The sequence below is a fragment of the Xyrauchen texanus genome, chromosome 20 (assembly GCF_025860055.1).
Source record: "Xyrauchen texanus isolate HMW12.3.18 chromosome 20, RBS_HiC_50CHRs, whole genome shotgun sequence".
Taxonomy (NCBI): domain Eukaryota; kingdom Metazoa; phylum Chordata; class Actinopteri; order Cypriniformes; family Catostomidae; genus Xyrauchen; species Xyrauchen texanus.
In genome coordinates, this window is record NC_068295.1 from 12166052 (window position 1) to 12184009 (window position 17958).

The 17958-nt window shown below is 39.9% G+C and overlaps 1 protein-coding gene and 1 pseudogene across 1 annotated transcript in view; one reads left to right on the forward strand and one right to left on the reverse strand.

Annotated features, from left to right (window-relative positions):
* Window positions 1–14503, reverse strand: part of LOC127660880 (thrombospondin-2-like) — a 37024-nt gene extending 22521 nt beyond the window's left edge. Inside the window, exons 1-8 of the mRNA XM_052151341.1 lie at window positions 14242–14503; window positions 13529–13597; window positions 12643–13196; window positions 10253–10337; window positions 8154–8347; window positions 3871–4011; window positions 3676–3769; window positions 1695–1868 (exon numbers count right to left, since the gene is read on the reverse strand). Coding sequence (XP_052007301.1) covers window positions 1695–1868; window positions 3676–3769; window positions 3871–4011; window positions 8154–8347; window positions 10253–10337; window positions 12643–13196; window positions 13529–13595 — 1309 coding nt within the window. The 5' untranslated portion in view covers window positions 13596–13597; window positions 14242–14503. The remainder of the gene's footprint in view (window positions 1–1694; window positions 1869–3675; window positions 3770–3870; window positions 4012–8153; window positions 8348–10252; window positions 10338–12642; window positions 13197–13528; window positions 13598–14241) is intronic.
* A 1334-nt stretch (window positions 14504–15837) lies between these two features.
* On the forward strand, window positions 15838–17512 carry LOC127660314 (piggyBac transposable element-derived protein 4-like; annotated as a pseudogene).
* Window positions 17513–17958: the final 446 nt, after the last annotated feature.

Consider the following 17958-nt stretch of genomic DNA (forward strand, 5'->3'; position numbering starts at 1 on the left):
ACACACACACACACACACAAATGATGGCATAGCTGCCATCATTCACGCCTGCAATTGGGGCCAACCCTGCGATTAGTGGACAACCCACTCAACCACCTGAGCCACAGCCACTCCTTTTCCGTCTCATGAAATTTCAGTGTGAAAGTAATGAATCCTGTTCTAGTTTTGTCCTGCTCTGTTGCATTTTCTCTTTGATATATGAATAATAAAACATCAAAATATTATTTTATTATTTTCTAATTGTCTTGAAAATATTTTTTTCCATTTTACAATCTAGGCATTTTGTGCTAGATAAAACTGCCAGGTCGCTAAAGACCCGAGTATGTAAGAGAATTTGGTGAAATTCCCATGCATTTAACTTTTTTATAGTTAAATAATGTGGGGGTAATGAAATAATAGGTGCATCAGATACCAAGTGGCACCTATAAACAAATGAGAAACGTTTTCTCATAACTTCACTTTTCTTAGCCATTTTTAGCCATCTTAGTACATTTTAACCAACTGTTCCCAAACTTTCATTTAAAAGCAGTAGTATTTAAATTGCATTGCATCCACTTGATCAACAACAAATAATACAAATATTGCATTTGTCTTTGCTTATGTACATTGCTGGTCTACTACAATAAGTTAGAATTGTCTTACTTGTCGGCTCGTTTTTGACCTCTGACTGTAACCGCCTTATCTTGACTACTATCAAGGTGAGGCATTTGGCATCTCAAATGAGCCTAATATGACAGCTTCATTTGAGACCTCACTCTTCTTTTGCTACACTCTTTCAAACACACACCCTTTCAGATGAGAACATTACGTCTATTATTACAATGATCTCTGATGCTCTGGAAATACCTAGAAACAAAACACAGAGAGAATAAACTGTGCACTTGCAGTTAGAAGGTGAAGATAATAATTCCTTGCATTTATATAGCGCTTTTCTAGGCACTCAAAGCACTTTACATAGTATAGGGGGAATCTCCTCAACCACCACCAGTGTGCAGCATCCACCTGGATGATGCGACAGCAGCCATAGTGCACCACACCACACACCAGCTATTGGTGGAGAGGAGAGAGTATAGTTATGTAGCCAATTCAGGGATGGAGATTAATACAATGGTAGATAGGGGCCAATGGGGGGGTATTTGGCCAGGACACCAGGGTTACACCCCTACTCTTTACAATAAGTGTCCTGGGATTTTTAATGACCACAGAGAGTCAGGACCTTGGTTTAACATCTCATCCGAAGGATGGTGCCTTTTTTACAGTATAGTGTCCCCATCACTATACTGGGGCATTAGGACCCACACAGACCGTAGGATGAGCACCCCCTGCTGGCCTCCCTAATACCACATCCAGCAGCAACCTTGGTTTTCCCCAAGAGGTCTCCCATCCAGGTACTGGCCAGGCTCAACCCTGCTTAGCTTTAGTGGGCAACCAGGAAAGAGATGCAGGGTGATATGGCTGCCAATCAGCCAAGACGAGTAACGGAGCACATTTATAAGACCACAAGCAGCAGGGTTCAAAACCATTACCACTCAAACTGCTCTTATGTGGTTTTCTTCCTAGATTTGCTTTAAGGCTCTATGGACAAAACAGACACAAATACTGCCTCCAGGAAAAGCTATCAAAATCAGTAGATAACCAAACAGCAGGTGTTCAGCAAAAGTGTGTAAAGAAAAAGGAAAGTAAAGCTGTCTCACCCCGACTGTCACATTTTCCCAGACTGCACCTGCGAGTCTGAATGGAGGAGCCACTGCAGGGGTTACTTGTGGCGTCACATGACCTGCCTCTTTGCTGGGTACCTGTTCCACATGTGACAGTACACTGCGTCCATTCAGACCAAGGGGACCAGCCATCATCCTCGCTGTCTTTAGCTGTATGTACACAAACACACAAGCATATTTAGTGCTGGCATCTTCAAACACAATTCAAACCTTCACAATTCACCCCCCCAACCACCAACCGCCACTTGCCACCACCACCACACCCATTGCTACTATATTTAAAGAGCAAACGCACCATTGTTCTTTGTCTCTGATGTCGTGGATCTCAAGTTATACATGACATCATCTTACTCAGCCCACTTCAGAGCATGGGAACATACAATAATGCTTGTTACTCATGGCTAATGAAACTGTGCGGTTGGCAAACAATAACAGTTCTGTATCATTAAAACCTGTATACGTTTTTATATTCAATAGAATTCTGGCCTGTTTATGTGTATGCATATGACACTGTTTATAACAGAAGTGACAGACAATACGTGGCGACACAACGGCTTGAGATTGCCTATGCTGCAAGTGTGGAAGCCACATGTCATCTTAAAATGAGGACTAACCATGTTCCAATTAGCTGTAAGCTTGAAAATATGCTTCAGCACCAGTAAAAAACATATTATTTTTTCATTGCTAGAAACATTGAATTTGCATGGACTATTTTAGAATAGTGAAATAATAGTAAAATAATATACACATCATGTTAGTATTGCTGTATTAACTGTTCAACTAAAACATTTTGTTACACAAAAACATGATTTAAATTAAGACTGGATATTTAAACAGATTTCCAGTTTGGATTTGATTGTATCTGATTTGCTTATGTCAGGATCCTGTTACTTTGTCAGTCTGGGTATTTGTGGTGAAAGGATCCAATTTTTTGTCTCTGTGTGAGCGCACAGCTTCATCCCTGCAGTGCGCGCTTCCGTCGATTCAGTGTTTCATGTTCAGAGCGTGGTGTATGGATCCTGACTCTCCTGTCTGGTTCGGTTTTGGTTCTGGTGTCGGGATCCGTACACTGTCTATCTCTTGCAACCACGGGCGCGATTCGCAATTCATGTTTCGCATGCTTCGCACTGCACGTCCAGGTCGCGAGCCATCTTCCCATTGTGCTGGTGTTCGGTCAGTTCTGTCTTAGATGGCACAGGTGTCTTGACTCGTTTTGGCTTTGTCTAGTGTGAGAGTGCATGGCATTGCTTTGCTGCTGTTGCCATGCATTCTCTCATCCTGTCTGTTGGTTGGCATGGGCGAATGTTGCCTTATTGTCTTGGCGATACGTACTCATGCCAGTCGGGTGTTGTGTTTTGTGAGAGCATGTGGCTTTGTTTTGTTTTTGTTTTGCCTCATGTCTCTCAGTCCTGCATCATACCCTGCCTCCCTGTTTGCCCATTCTAAGTTAATTTGTCTCACCTGCCCTGCCTGTTAACCTGTTGATTTCTCTCCATATTTTAGTCTCCTCATGCGCTGTCCTGTGCCAGTTCGTCTTGTTCACTTGTCCTGTCGGTCCTGTGTTTTTCCATTCTTGATCCAGCCCAGCCCAGCCCAGCCCAGCCCATCTGTGAGATTACCACCTGGTCCTTGTTTTTCTGCGTTTGTGTCCTGCCTCTGCTAATCGTGACATCTTATTGTTTTCACGCATAATTTTTACTCTTTACATTGACATGTAAAAGTGCTAAAACAGTACTGTCTCTATAAGAATAGCAGCAGTTCAGTTCAGTGTTTGGGTTAAGCACATATTAACAAGAGAGGAGTCACACGGCTTCTTTACCACATCCATTGTGTTTCTTTTTCGGTTGTTTTTTTTATGAACTGACTGTAAAGAATAGAAAGGATATTAAAAGTGACATTATTCAGGCCACGATGTGAGAGAGACTGTAACCGAGAGAGAGTCTGAGATATTACTCACGCAGGCACACCGGACAGCATTCTCCATCCAGGAAAGTGGGACTGGCACAGGCTACTGGAGGACAAGTGATTTGATGGCACACAATCTTTGATTCCTGCAGAATAAAGCCATAAAGCATAAAGCCAGACTATTTAAAACAAAAAGCTGATAGCTATGCGCTTTCTCATCCATCCATCTTACACCAGTTCTGCCTACCTGACAGGTACACTTCGTACAGCTGTCAACAACCCAGTCCTCCCTATTCTCAAAGAGACGGCCGTCTTGCCAGCACATGTGCTTGTCTTTGATGTTCTTCATGTTTCCCAACACCTCCTTCATCACTGTGTTCTCCTCAGTCTAACCATCAGACGCACAGCAAGACAGACAGATAGACAAATGCAAAAGGTCAAAAGGAGGCAATAGTCCTATCAATGTCTTCAACATGAATTAGTTATTCACCAGCAATGTCCTTGGCCTTTAACAAAAAGAAGCTCTGGTAGTTGGAATCTGGTACGATTTTCTCATTGTGACCTCTGACCAAAGAACTTTGGTACATGTGTGGATTGTAACCCCTGGGCTCCAAAATTCTCACGCATGCTCAATTATGGGGAGCCTTGAAAACTGTGGCTCTTAAAGATTTAAATGCATATTATCAACAGTGTGAGGAGGACACATAGATAAAGACAAGGGCTCAGATGAATGATAAGAAATCCCAATCGAGTTAGTCATCATTCAAAGATAAAGCAAGTGATTTTGAATGTTATGTCATTACATTCAAATGCAATAATTTTAGAATGGTAAAAATTTATGATTGTAAGTCAGTTTTCAATCTTTGTAAACTTGTCAGTCTTGCAAGAATTTTGCAGAACAAGGGCTACCATCTAGACTTTAGCTCAGTATTCCAAAGCATCTCAGATATGATATATATATATTCAATATATCACGATGCGTCACAATATCATAATACAATCTCGAATAAGATAGGCTCAGCGTATCCATGAAAGAAATAGTGAATGTGCAGATTCAGTTTCAATCTGTCTCGTGATCTGACTGCACTTAGAAAAGCTGGTTTCAGAGTTTGATCTTATTTAGATGACCTGCTTCTTCATAATAGAACTGTAGGACATGAAAATATATATTTTTTTTAAATCTATAAAAATATTGGTACAAGGATTGTATTGATACAATATATCAATATAAAATTGTATCGGCCCAGCCCTAATCTAGACACAACGAACATTTGTTTTTTAAATGCCACTCCTACAAGTTGTATTTGTGGCAAAGAGCATAGAGTTGAGAAAGCAGAAACATACAGAAAGTGAAGAAAATGTGAAAGGGGGGAAAAGGAAAAAAATGGAAACATTCTTTTCATGACTTCATTATTAACTATTGAAGCACACTAAATACATACAACAGAAAAGAAAAACAGAACACGGGTCAATGTGTTCTGATGATTTAATGTGTGTGTATTTGAAGAGCACAATACATAGGTAGTAGCTGTGAGCTTTAGGCTGTGAAACAGAACACCACACAGTCTGGAAGAGCCTCTGGGACCCGCAGCATCCAATGGCTGGATTTCCCAGAGATTATGCCCAGACTCCCTCATCGCTGAGACGCTCCCAATGGAGGCTAAAGAGGCTGTTTAAACACTGCCAGACACGACTCGTTCCTATTCACACTTCCTATCTCCCTCTAAAACAAGCCATTATATACAAGCCCACATCTTCACGTTTTCCACTGCCTCTTTATTCCTTTAATGGTACTATTTAGACTACAAGAGCTTTGCTTTTTCAATCAGAAGCAGCAAGATTAAATATTTAATCTGTAATTAAATTCTCCATGACAGATTGGCAACCAACCCAAACAATATTTTTAAGTGAACAGTTGGCGTTATAAAATAGTTCAAATTTCAGATCAACAAAATTGACACACATGCAAACACAGCAAAGCTTTAATAACATTATAGGCATCTATTTTGTCATTAACCCTTTCACACATATGATAAAACCTTTGTGATTATGCTAGGCTGGGCTCAGATGCGTACAATCAAACCAGTGTGATCTGCATTCATGCTGTAGTTTACCAGCAAAAGAGTGACAGAAGCGGTTGTCATAATGAACCAGCTGCTCAAATAGTCTTTTCAATATCACTATATCTTAATTTTTATGTACAAACATTCAAACAATCGCTAAATAAAAGTTTAAAGCCATTAACGTCAGATTGGCATAGTTTTGATGCAGCGCTGCGGCCATGTTTTCTGACATCAAACAAAGAATATACAAACTAGTCAATCAAATCAAGCCTTCTCCCATTCTGTCCTTCACTCATTCTAACCAATTCCGGTGCTGGGAAAGTGGGAGCGCCATGTTTTTAGAACCTTCTACGCTACTATCAAAAACTCGAAATCCCATCTTGCATTGCATGTAAACACCATGGTGTGCATAGCCGGCAAGTGCATTCGCGAATGCATCTTATCGATCATAATCAATCATTATAAACATCTACAAACCACATTTTATGCTTGATAATATATAATCTGACCTTCAGTGCACCTGCTGTGATATAATGTGTCCTTCAGTGCATCTGTGATAAAGTGTAAGTTAAGACATTTTTTTTTAAATTACAGCATGCATTAAAGAACTCAGGAGAAAAGTGTTGTTTGTGAATTAAAGGCATTTGTAGGATATATAACTAAGTTCAGGCATGACACTCTGAATGGCATAAACTGTCTTTTGAACTTGTAATCTGTTAGCCAATCAGCTCGCTCACATGTGATATGTCAAGCCAATCTGCTTACATGGTGTAAGCTGATAGATCCTTTGACATATAATCAGGCAGCCAAACAACTTGCATACTCTCTCTTTGCCTATCATTTAAATTTGCTCTGTTGCAAGTAAGCCAGTTTACCTGCAGCGCACTGTGAGTTTTCTCTGAAAATGCTATTTGCTCAGGTAGTTGCTGGGGCTTTTTAGTCTATCAACTTGCATGGTAAGGTCTGCTTTTGGCCATGACACATAGAAGCATGTCTTTATCAAGGTAAGCTGTAGCCAAATCTGGCACACATCACTATTTTAGGTTATTAGTTTAAATAAATCCACACATAGCTTGGCTAGCCACTAGTTAAATATGCTCTGGGCTTTCCAGCTCCATGTACACATTGAGTCAGGTCACTAGCCGTATTAAGCCATTTGTCCAAGCAGACCCAAGCACACATATAGATTTAGGTCATTAGCGTTATGCCATTCAGCCTGCTGGCCAAGGCTCACGTAGCTAGAATACACTCTGTGCACATGGCTCTTTGGAACAGCAACAGGACACAAGTCTTGGAGGTAGATCTGCTGTGTTTTGTGTCATGCGTTTCTGCGGCTTCCCTGCTTTTGTTGGGGGATTGTATTTATGTCTAATTGTTCAATGACTGATGCAGTATTGTGGCAGTGGGGGCCTGGTCGAGCGTTCGTCCGGAGATAAAGCGGTAAGCGTGCACACACCTGAGCACTATAATGTCAAACACCTATTTCTGATTACAGTCAGCACTGGGGAGAGCGATAAAAGGGACCACACCAGAGACGAGGAGAGAGAGAGCTACCAGTTAAACAGAGACTCTGTTAAACTATGATCTAAAGGGTGTTATGCTGAAAAGCTATTTTTAGTTTCTTTATTAAAGTCATACCTTTGAGTTGAAGTCCCAAGATTCCTGTGTCCTCCTTCCCCTCCCAACCTTGAACTGTTACAAGCATGTCTTGTGTTTTTCTAATAGTGCAGCAGCAGCATGTCCACATGCTTAACTCAGTATGTCTGTGTATGTTCTAGCAGTAGCAAATCTCCGTACTTGCTCAGCAACAGCATTGTATTAGATCTAGTCAGCAAAACCAATATCTTATCAATACGTCATACTCACATTAACATGCTAAATATTTCCGAGTTGTCATGACTGAAATACTGTTATGCTCACTCATGTGGGCTGCTCTAAGTCATGTCCAAATGTACTATGAAGGAAAATGCTTGAACCTCATGTTCTGTTTGAGATCCGAGAGACCCCAAGGCCATTTTAATAGATTGAAAGATACACTTAACATTAAAATATCAGGTTGATGCCTCATGATTTTTCCTAATCTTACAGGATCTGATTAAAAACAACATTTTAAATTGTAAACTTGTTTTAATTGTCTTCCGTAAAATTTTTTACATTTTTGTTTACAATCTCAGACTACAGATGTCTTTTGTGTTCTTCTAAAGGAGAAGTTAGGTAGAATATTAGCTTCAGTCACCATTCACATCCATTACTACTTTTTTCCGTGAAAGTAAATGGTGACAGAGGCTGTCAGTCTCTTACATTCTGCCTTACAGATACTTTTACGTTCCACGGAAGAAATTAATAAAAATTTGGAACAACACGAGGGTGAGTAAATGAAGACAGAAATGGCATTTTAGGGTAAACTAACCCTTTATTGACAAGGGATTTTGATAATAAAGAAATCACTAAGTATAAGCAACTTTACCACTTTCTGTAAGCCATCAATGAGATTTCCCACAATGATACGAAGACCTTTGAGCTCCTGGAACATGGTGCTGAGCTCCTCGCAGGAGCGCTCGCACAAGTCTGATGCCAGTTTCTCCTTTTGCCCAATGAAGTTGGTCATCGCCGTACTGACAGACACGGTCTCTGTGCTCTCATTTACCACACTGACTTCCTCTGGGAGAGAAAAGAAAGTAGGGTCATTGTGGGGTAGTTTAACAAAAAAATATATTTATTACTACACTTCAGCCCCGGCAGAAGTCAAAATTTTCACTGTAAAGTAACTTCCATTTCGGGTTGTTCCTCACAGAAACATATTGTATGCCTTAAGAATACTCTGAATATTAAGTAAGAGTCGCATGGGCTACTTTCATGACACTTTCGGTGCCTTTAAAGCTTTAAAGGGAGTCCCTATCAACTGCCTTTGTATTGAAATCAGTGATTGGGACATCCTTTAAAATTCCTCATTTGCGTTCCAGTCATATGGATTTGGAATGACATGAAGTTGAATACATTTTTGGGTGAAATATTCCTTTAAGTATTGAGCATATTTAAAAAAGATAAACAGCTAGCAAAATGCAAACAAATACAACTTTTGAGGGGTCGTGTGAGTCATGCATTTATGATAAACAGTAAAATAAAGCAGCATGGGATACATGGATTATATAGCAAAAAAACAAATCACTTAACAGATGTGTGGTCGATATTCCACATCCTAAACTTTCAGTACATCACCATATTTCACACTTCAAACTTAAGTGTAATAAATGTGTAGAAGTTACTCAGACATTTGAACAGATGACCATTTAAATAACATTTAAGAAAGTGATTTTTCAAGACATTTCTTAAAAAAAAAGGAGGGGGGATAAGCAAAAGCAGAGGAATGCTGTCCGTTATGCCAAGACTCCCATTAGATATCTGCAGCCATTTTGGGGTCATTGTTGTACATTTTCTGCATATTAATGGAAGGCAGGAGACACTAAATCAGGGAACCATGTTGCTATCTCCAGAGGTCCCTGTGAGGTTCATGCAGGCTTCAACGTTTTTAAAGAGACTGCTGAACTCGTTCAAATCTCAGGAGGGTTTCAGTCTTCGCTGGGAAAATAAGTGTGTGTGTGTGCATGTGTCTGTTTCAATGACTTTCTAGGCAGGCTTTGATACAGTTTCGTTTGTATTTTATTTAGTACTACGTGGCACTCTTAAACTGGAGCACTGGCGAGTTTATTGGGACCAATGCACTGCCATCCTAACTTCCAGCTGTTGGCATGCATCCGTGTGGGCACGCATTTCTCTCTAGATATTTTCCAAAGGGAAATGGAAGCTTTTTGTCAGCACATATCCTTTGCATTCTTTTTCAGTTATAATAAAAAAGAACAACAATGCTCACACGCACAGCTCCTACAAGGCTTCATTTTTTTGTCATAGTCTAAAACAGCTTTCAGAATGAAATTAAATCAGCTGAAGGGATGAGATTATTCACTAATCAAATCTCAGTCTATCCCAATATCACAACGAGGCAACCAATGGGCACAACACACTAAATGTCTGCCCCACCGACCAATTGTGATCTCACGTGTGTATGAAATTATGTATGTACTTCCATTTTTTCCACCTTTTCTTACATTATGACATAGTCCCTGCCTATGAATATTAGCATGACAATCTTTATCCACTTTATGGCATGTGCACATTGCTTGAACCTTATACCACCAAACTAACACAAGCGTTTCCAGTAAACATGATGTAATACGGTCAGAAATGTCCACAGCTCTGATCTGCAGATTCTGTGTCCCACTTATGTGAAAACCAAAAGAGCTGCAAATGAAAACTGAATCCAAAGGAAAGCATACCAACCCTCTTAAAACAAATTTGATCATGAACTGCAGACAGTGAATCCAACAGAACTTCTGCAACCTGGGGTGCTCAGAAGTACAGGCATCATGAGAGCATAATGTGATTCCTAAAACATCACTCGTATGCAAAAACAAGCCATGGTTCATGACATTAGACACAGAAGAGCTATTCCACAAAACATCTGTGGTTTTCTCATGCTAACCATAGGTGATATGAATGAATTCTTACCAGGTTTGGCGATCTCACAACCTTTTTGTCTCAGGATGTTCTCTATTGGGGTGTCAAAAAGGAACTGTACATTCTGTAGTAAACCCTGTGAGATGAAACAGAGATTATACTGTAACTTCATCAGACCATTGCAAAGCCAAAATTAGTACATTTATGGTCATTTGCTTCATTCAGATTAAAAACACCACAGTATATAGTAAACTTCAAATGTAAAGGTGCTTAGACAGAATGATGACTTCTACTTAAACAAATTCAAACTAAATAAGTTAGCCCATTAAGTTTGGCAATGATGAAAGTAGTTTTGTTGGTGTAACCTGATACAGTGGTTCACAACCAAGGGGCCGGGCCGACTGGGTGGCCTCAGAAAACTTCCAAGTGGGCCTCAAGATGATTTAAGATTATTTAAAATGAATTACAGTGCTTTCAGATCACTGCATTTTTTTCACATTTTGTTACGTTGCAGCCTTATCCTAAAAGGCTTAAAAAAAATTACAAAATAATCACATCAATCTACTCTCCATACCCCATAATGACAAAGCAAAAAACAGATATTTGATAACTTTGTAAATTTATTAAAAAGAATAAACTGAAATATCACATTGTCATAAATATTCAGACCCTTAACTCAGTACTTAGTTGAAGCAATTTTGGCAGCGATTACAGCCTCAAGTCTTTTTGGGTATGATGCGACAAATTTTGCACACCTGGATTTGGGGATTTTCTAACATTATTCTTTGTAGATCCTCTCAAGCTCTGTCAGTTTGGATGGTGACGTCAGTGGACAGACATTTTCAGGTCTCTCCAGAGATGTTCAATTGGGTTCAAGTCCGGGCTGTGGCTGGGCCACTCAAGGACATTCACAGAGTTGTCCCTAAGCCACTCTTGCGTTGTCTTGGCTGTATGCCTAGGGTCATTGTCCTATTGGAAGGTGAACCTTAGGCCCAGTCTGAGGTCCTGAGCACTCTGGACCAGGTTTTCATTAAGGATTTCTCTGTATTTTGCTGCATTCAGCATTCCTTAAACCCTGACCAGCCCCCCAGTTCCTGCCGCTAAAAAACACTCCCACAGCATGATGCTACCACCCCCGTACTTCAGCTTTGGGGTGGTACTGTGAAGGTGATGAGCGGTGCTTGGTTTCCTCCAGACATGATGGTTGGAATTGAGGTCAAACAGTTACATTTTTGTTTCATCAGACCAGAGAATCTTGTTTGAGAGTCCAAGGTGTATTTTTATGTGTCTTGCACTGAGAGGCTTCTGGCTCTACTAATCTGCCATAAAGCCCAGATCGGTGGAGTGTTGCAGTGATGGTTATCCTTCTGCAAGTTTCTCCCATCTCCACACATGATCTCTGGAGCTCAACCAAAGTGACCATCAGGTTCTTGGTCACCTCTCTTACCAAGGTCCTACTCCCTCGATTGCTCAGTTTGGCTGGGCGGTCAGCTCTAGGAAAAGTCCTGGTTGTTACAAACTTCTACCATTTAAGAATTATGGAGAACACTGTGCTCTTGGGAACCTCCAATGCAGCCAAATTGTTTTCTTTAGCCTTCTCCAGATCTGTGCCTCAACACAATCCTGCTCTGCAGGCAGTTCCTTTAACCTCATGGCTTGGTTTTTGCTCTGATATGCATTTTCAGCTGTGAGACCTTATATAGACAGGTGTGTGCCTTTCTAAATCATGCCCAATCAATAAAATTGTCCACAGGTTGACTCCAATCAAAGTGTAGAAACATCTCAAAGATGATCGAGAGAAATGGGATGCACCTGAGCTAAAATTCAAGTGCCATAACAAAGGGTCTGAATACATATGTCAATGTGATATTTCAGTTTTTTCTTTTGAATACATTTGCAAAGTTATTTTTTTTTCTTTGTCGTTAGGAGTGCAAATGTGCAAATATTAATAATATTAATAATTTAAAGCATTTATATACTTTATATATGCACTGTATATTAAAATACAATAACATTATTTGAATGTAGAAATTTGCTAAATGCATGATAAAGCCCAAAACATGTAATATAACAGTTCCTATATCATCACCAAATGAATTTTAATAAGTATTTTGATCTATAGACACACATTTGGAGCTTCGAATATTGTCTAGACAATGTATGGGCCATGTATGAGTCATTAAAGGTTGAGAACAACTGACCTAATGTATTCAGGTTGATTCAGTGATGTTAAATTACCACATGAAGCACATTGTTAACACTGAAAAAAAAAACTTTTTGTGGTAGCATCTAAATTAACTGGTTTTATTCAAGCATCACCAAATCAACCTAAATACATAAGGTTACAACAACAAAACTAATTTTAAGGATTGTTTATAATACAGAATGGATATTCTCTTTTAGATACCCAACAAGTATCCATTATCGTAAAAAGCACCTACCCTGAAGTGGTTTTCCCTGATAGATCCTTTAGCCACATACATCTGACTGCCCTCTGGCCACAGCTGCTCATAGAAAGGCTCATCTAGGATCACACTGTCAATGAGGCTGCAGCCCACATACAGGTGAGCATTCTCTCCATGAATGTACAGTGTGATGTTCTTCCACTGCGAATCAGATAAGTCCACATCCTCAAACGACACCACATTCTGGGATCCCTCTACCATGTAGGCCAGATCCAGCGTGTTGGCCCGCCCATTGGACACAACCTCAAACTGACGGCTCCCACTGGGACTCTCCAGGCCAATCAGGGTGCCCCTGGAGCCCTTGTCCTGTCGCATTGTTGCCACAAACATGAAACCCTCATTGTTCTGGATCTGCTTGAGGATCTGATGAAGGGCTAGGGTGTTCACAGAAGGGATGTGGTCAAAGCGGATGAAACGGTATGCCGGTGAATCCCAGTCATGGCCCTTGAAAAGCTTGACACCAATTGTCTTTCTGCTAATGCTGCTGATTTTAAAAAGGTCAAACGTAGATTCATCTTCCACAGGGCCATCTTTGAATGGGTCAACAGAACATTGCATTTCAGTAAAGATGCATTGGGTTTTAATAAATTACAGATGACTATGTGAGAACATGCAATACATTTTACAAGATGATTATGTAAGCCCAAAAAAGCTTTCAGAAAACTGTTGCACCATATCAGGTCAAGATCATTCACAAGCATCATTCACAATCATTGAGTACCAGTGCCACAAAGACTCTCTATTAATAAATCAAGCACAAAATTATTACACAGAAAATATTGTGTAGATGTAATGGTAAAAATCAATGACAACAGAAAAATATGCACTATCCTACATTTAGGAACATGTACAAATAATTTACCTTGAGGTAGTGCTCTGATACATAGTAACACCAAGGGCAGCAAGCAGAGACTTCTCCTGAATATCATAACTTAGCAAATATACAAAAAAACAAACTTTAACTTTTGTAAAAACTGTGAAAACATGACGTTCAACATTGACAGTTTTATGTTTAATTTGGCCACTAAAAAAATAATTTTATACATGTTAGCCTAAGATCAGTAGACAGTATATGTGACATAATGTTGATTACCACAAAAAATTACTTTCACTCCCTCTTTTTCTTTAAAAAGCAAATGTCGAGGTTGCAGTGAGACATTTGCAATGGAAGTGAATGGGGCCAATTTATGGAGCATTCATTATTCTGTTAAAACTTGTGTATTGTTTGAGCAGTAAAGTTGTTTAAATCTTTACTGTCATTTTAGAGTTGTTTCGTCATGGTAACGAAGTTGTAAAATTGGATATAACTTTTAAACTAAAAGATTCATTAGCAAATTTATCACACTAAAATCATGTTAAAACGCGTTGATTACGTCATGTGGCAATACTTTTAAAACAGTGAGTATTTTAACATTTACGGATTGGCCCCATTCACTTCCATTGCAAGTGCCTCATTGGAACACAGTTTTTTTTCCACTGTAACCCAGAAAACTGTTACTATTACTATTTTAAAAATACCACATACAAAAGCAATATAACAAAAACATTAGCAACATCCACAGAAAATACTTTTACCTATTGCGATGTGCAATCCAACTCAAATAGCAAAAAATATATGTCCTCTATGCTAGAAAATGCTGAGAAAAAAAAAAAGTTCAAGAGAAATTGGATGCGCAAACACTAAAATCCACAGTGCCTATAACATCCACACGGCTCGCGACTTTCAATTCAATGGGATTAGAACTATTGAACTCGAGCCCTATATACGCTTCTGGACGAACATGTCAGTCATATTCCGATATAAAACTGGACCTGCTGAGGGGGCTGAATTACATGATTCTCATTTTACAATATCATATGCCGGTAGCCTCCCAATGCTCTAGCACTGAAACCTCGCGCCCTCCCCTCCCGTGACTTTTTCACGTCCAAATCCCAACCATAAAGCCACAGCGAAGGGAAGAGGAACATTAAGCACTTTCAGAGAGGTGTGTGGAGAGGCAGATGCTTAAGCAAGAGTGATACCCTCTTTGAGATGCAAGTGCTCAATGGATAGAATGGAGTTGAAATGCTTCTAGACAACAACTCACCAACAAATCAGCAGTATTTTCTTATAAATGTAACCATAATATTAGACTTATCTTGTCCTACATTTACCGTATTGAGACGGTTGAGGCTTCTTCTAAAAGAGCACAACGCGCCAACCCGCGGTTCAATAAACATCACAGATAGACAAAATCAAATATGGCCAGTGATGTATATCCTTGTAGCTGTTCTACTGCAGTCCACATTCGCCGCTGTCTTTAATTGTCATTAAGTTGTTGCAGGAATAACAAAATGTTTTTTAAAAAGTTTCATTTTTTAACGTGCTCAGTAGTCTAACGCCGCTCGTCAATGTCAAATGAGATAGCCAATCAAATCGATGAAGGCGGGACTCACGTTTAAGAAGCTATATGGGAACGTCCTGGATTATTTATATCCATTCCAGCGCAAGCAAGCAGTTCAGGTTAACCCTCCTATTATCTTTGGGGTCAATTTGACCCCATTCAATGTTTAACGTATGTAAAAACATGTTTTTTTTTTTTGCTTCAGATTTAATGACTTTTCCTAATTTAATGGGGACAACTCTGTAAACATCAAATTAACCTGCTGATATTTTTTCAATGTCCTGTACACATTTTGTAGCATCGGTGTTCCTTGGGGTCAATTTGACCCCAGGCTCTTTTAGCTGTATAAAACAGAAGAAATATTAAAATTTCACACACATTTGTTTTGGTTGTTTTATTGAGGTCACTATAACATGTTATAATTTTATAATGTTCATTACAATTTTACATATTCAAAATTATATTCAAAAAACTTCCCTCTGTTTTAGGGCTCTAACCTAACATAACCATATCTGTAGTATTGCGAGAACCACTAGTAGTTCACATGACATGGGACATAATTCTCATGAGAACTTTGATGTTTCCCGTGCCATGGGGGAGGGGAAAACATAATTTTTGCGAGAACTTTGATATTTCCCGTGCCGTGGGGGAGGGGAAAACATAATTCTCATGGTTTACCAAACAAAGGGGAGGAGCAAACATTATAAAAGCATGAGCAGAAGCCTTCTAAACCATTTCTCTTTGTGCTCTGTGTGCTCTCTATGTTCTCCATCTCTTTCATTTGAAAATGACATCTAAGCAAAGATTTTCTGTCTATGAGATTTTGTCACAGTTTTTTGACAGTGAAAGTGACATAGAGGAGAATGTATCTGAGACCGATGATAATATTGAGGAGGACCCTGATTATGAGGCATCCTCCTCAGATGAGAATGATACTCCTAATGTTGACCCTCCTGTTGTCTCTCAACCACCCACAAACCCATTACCTTCCAAAAATGGAAAGTTATCATGGTCCCGCTCACCACCTGAACGACAGGGTAGACTTAGTGCTGCTAATGTCATCAAAATGGTTCCAGGGCCCACTAGATATGCTGTCAGCCATGTCCAAGATATAAAACCAGCATTTGATCTTTTCATCACACCATCAATTGAAAAGGATGTACTTGAAATGACAAACTTAGAGGGTAGGCGTGTGTATGGGGAAGGTTGGAAAGACTTTGATGTGACTGACTTGCAAGCCTACATTGGGTTGCTCATTTTGGCAGGAGTCTACAAGTCAAAAGGAGAAGCAACAGCAAGCCTTTGGAATGCTGACACTGGAAGGGCAATATTTCCAGCCACCATGTCTCTAAAGACATTCCATGTTTTCTCCCGTGTCATACGCTTTGATGACAAAGAAACAAGACAGGGCAGACGAGAGCGTGACAAACTCGCAGCAATACGGGTTGTATGGGACAAGTGGGTCCAGCGATTACCCTTTCTTTACAATCCAGGCCCCCACACCATGGTGGATGAATGTCTGGTTCCATTTCGTGGGCGCTGTCCTTTCAGACAATACATACCAAGCAAACCAGCCAAATATGGCATAAAAATATGGGCCTCATGTGATGCACAGTCCAGCTATGCCTGGAATATGCAGGTGTACACGGGTAAATCCCCTGGAGAAGCACCTGAAAAAAATCAAGGCATGAGGGTGGTACTAGACATGGCTGAGGGACTGAATGGCCATAACATTACATGCGATAATTTTTTCACATCGTACGCCCTGGGTGAAGAACTGCTAAAAGGAAGGTTACCATGTTGGGGACAGTGAGAAAAATAAGCCAGAACTTCCCTCTGAGCTTCTTGCGATGAAGAACAGGAAGGTAACATCTTCAATGTTTGCCTTCACTGAAAAGGCCACTGTCGTCTCCTATTGCCCCAAGAAAGGGAAAAATGTCCTGCTAATGAGCACTATGCACAAAGATGCTGTTCTGAGCACTAGAGAAGACCGAAAACCACAAATGGTGCTGGATTACAATGAGACAAAGGGAGGGGTTGATAATTTGGACAAGGTTACAGCCACCTACAGCTGCCGACGCATGACCGCCCGTTGGCCACTTGTCATTTTCTTCAACATCATTGATGTGAGCGCCTACAATGCCTTTGTGTTATGGAGTGAAATAAACAAGGACTGGAACAGCGGAAAACTGAGTCGAAGGAGAATTTTCTTGGAGCAGCTGGGTTACGAGTTCGAGAGAAGACGGTGCCTTCCAAGAGCATCAACAGCTGCTGCAACTGTTGTGAAGGACATCCAAATGGAGATGCACACTCCATTGGTTCAAACTGCAAGCAGGAAATGTGGCAGGTGCCAGGTCTGTCCCAACAGAAATGACACCAAGACCAGCAACACTTGTGTGAAATGCAAAAATTACATCTGCAAGGAGCACACACACACTTCCTGCACATCATGTGCAAAGTAGTGCAGACAAAAGGCTGGAATGTACCTTATGGAGATCTGTAGGAAAAAAAACAATATGCTGTTCATATTCTGTCTATGCTGTTTGTATTCTAACTCATAGTTTTTGCATAAAGCACTTACAGTCTCATAAAACAATTCCTGACAAAATGCTCAAATTTACTTTTTAGAGGTGGTTTTGTAAATCCATCTTTTTCTTTCTTTCTCTCTTTCTCTCTCTTTCTTTCTCTGTTATGTGTTCCTTACTGTTGTTCTGATGGCAGTGATGTTCTGTTTTAGAAATAAAATCCTTCTGAATGTTTAAAATTGTTTGTTTTCTTGGGGTCAAATTGACCCCACACATTACGTATGTTGCAATCCTTGATAACAAAAAGGACTGTTATGTGTTCCTTACTGATGTTTTGATTGTAATGATGTTCTGTTTAAAAATAAAATCGTTCTAAATGTTTG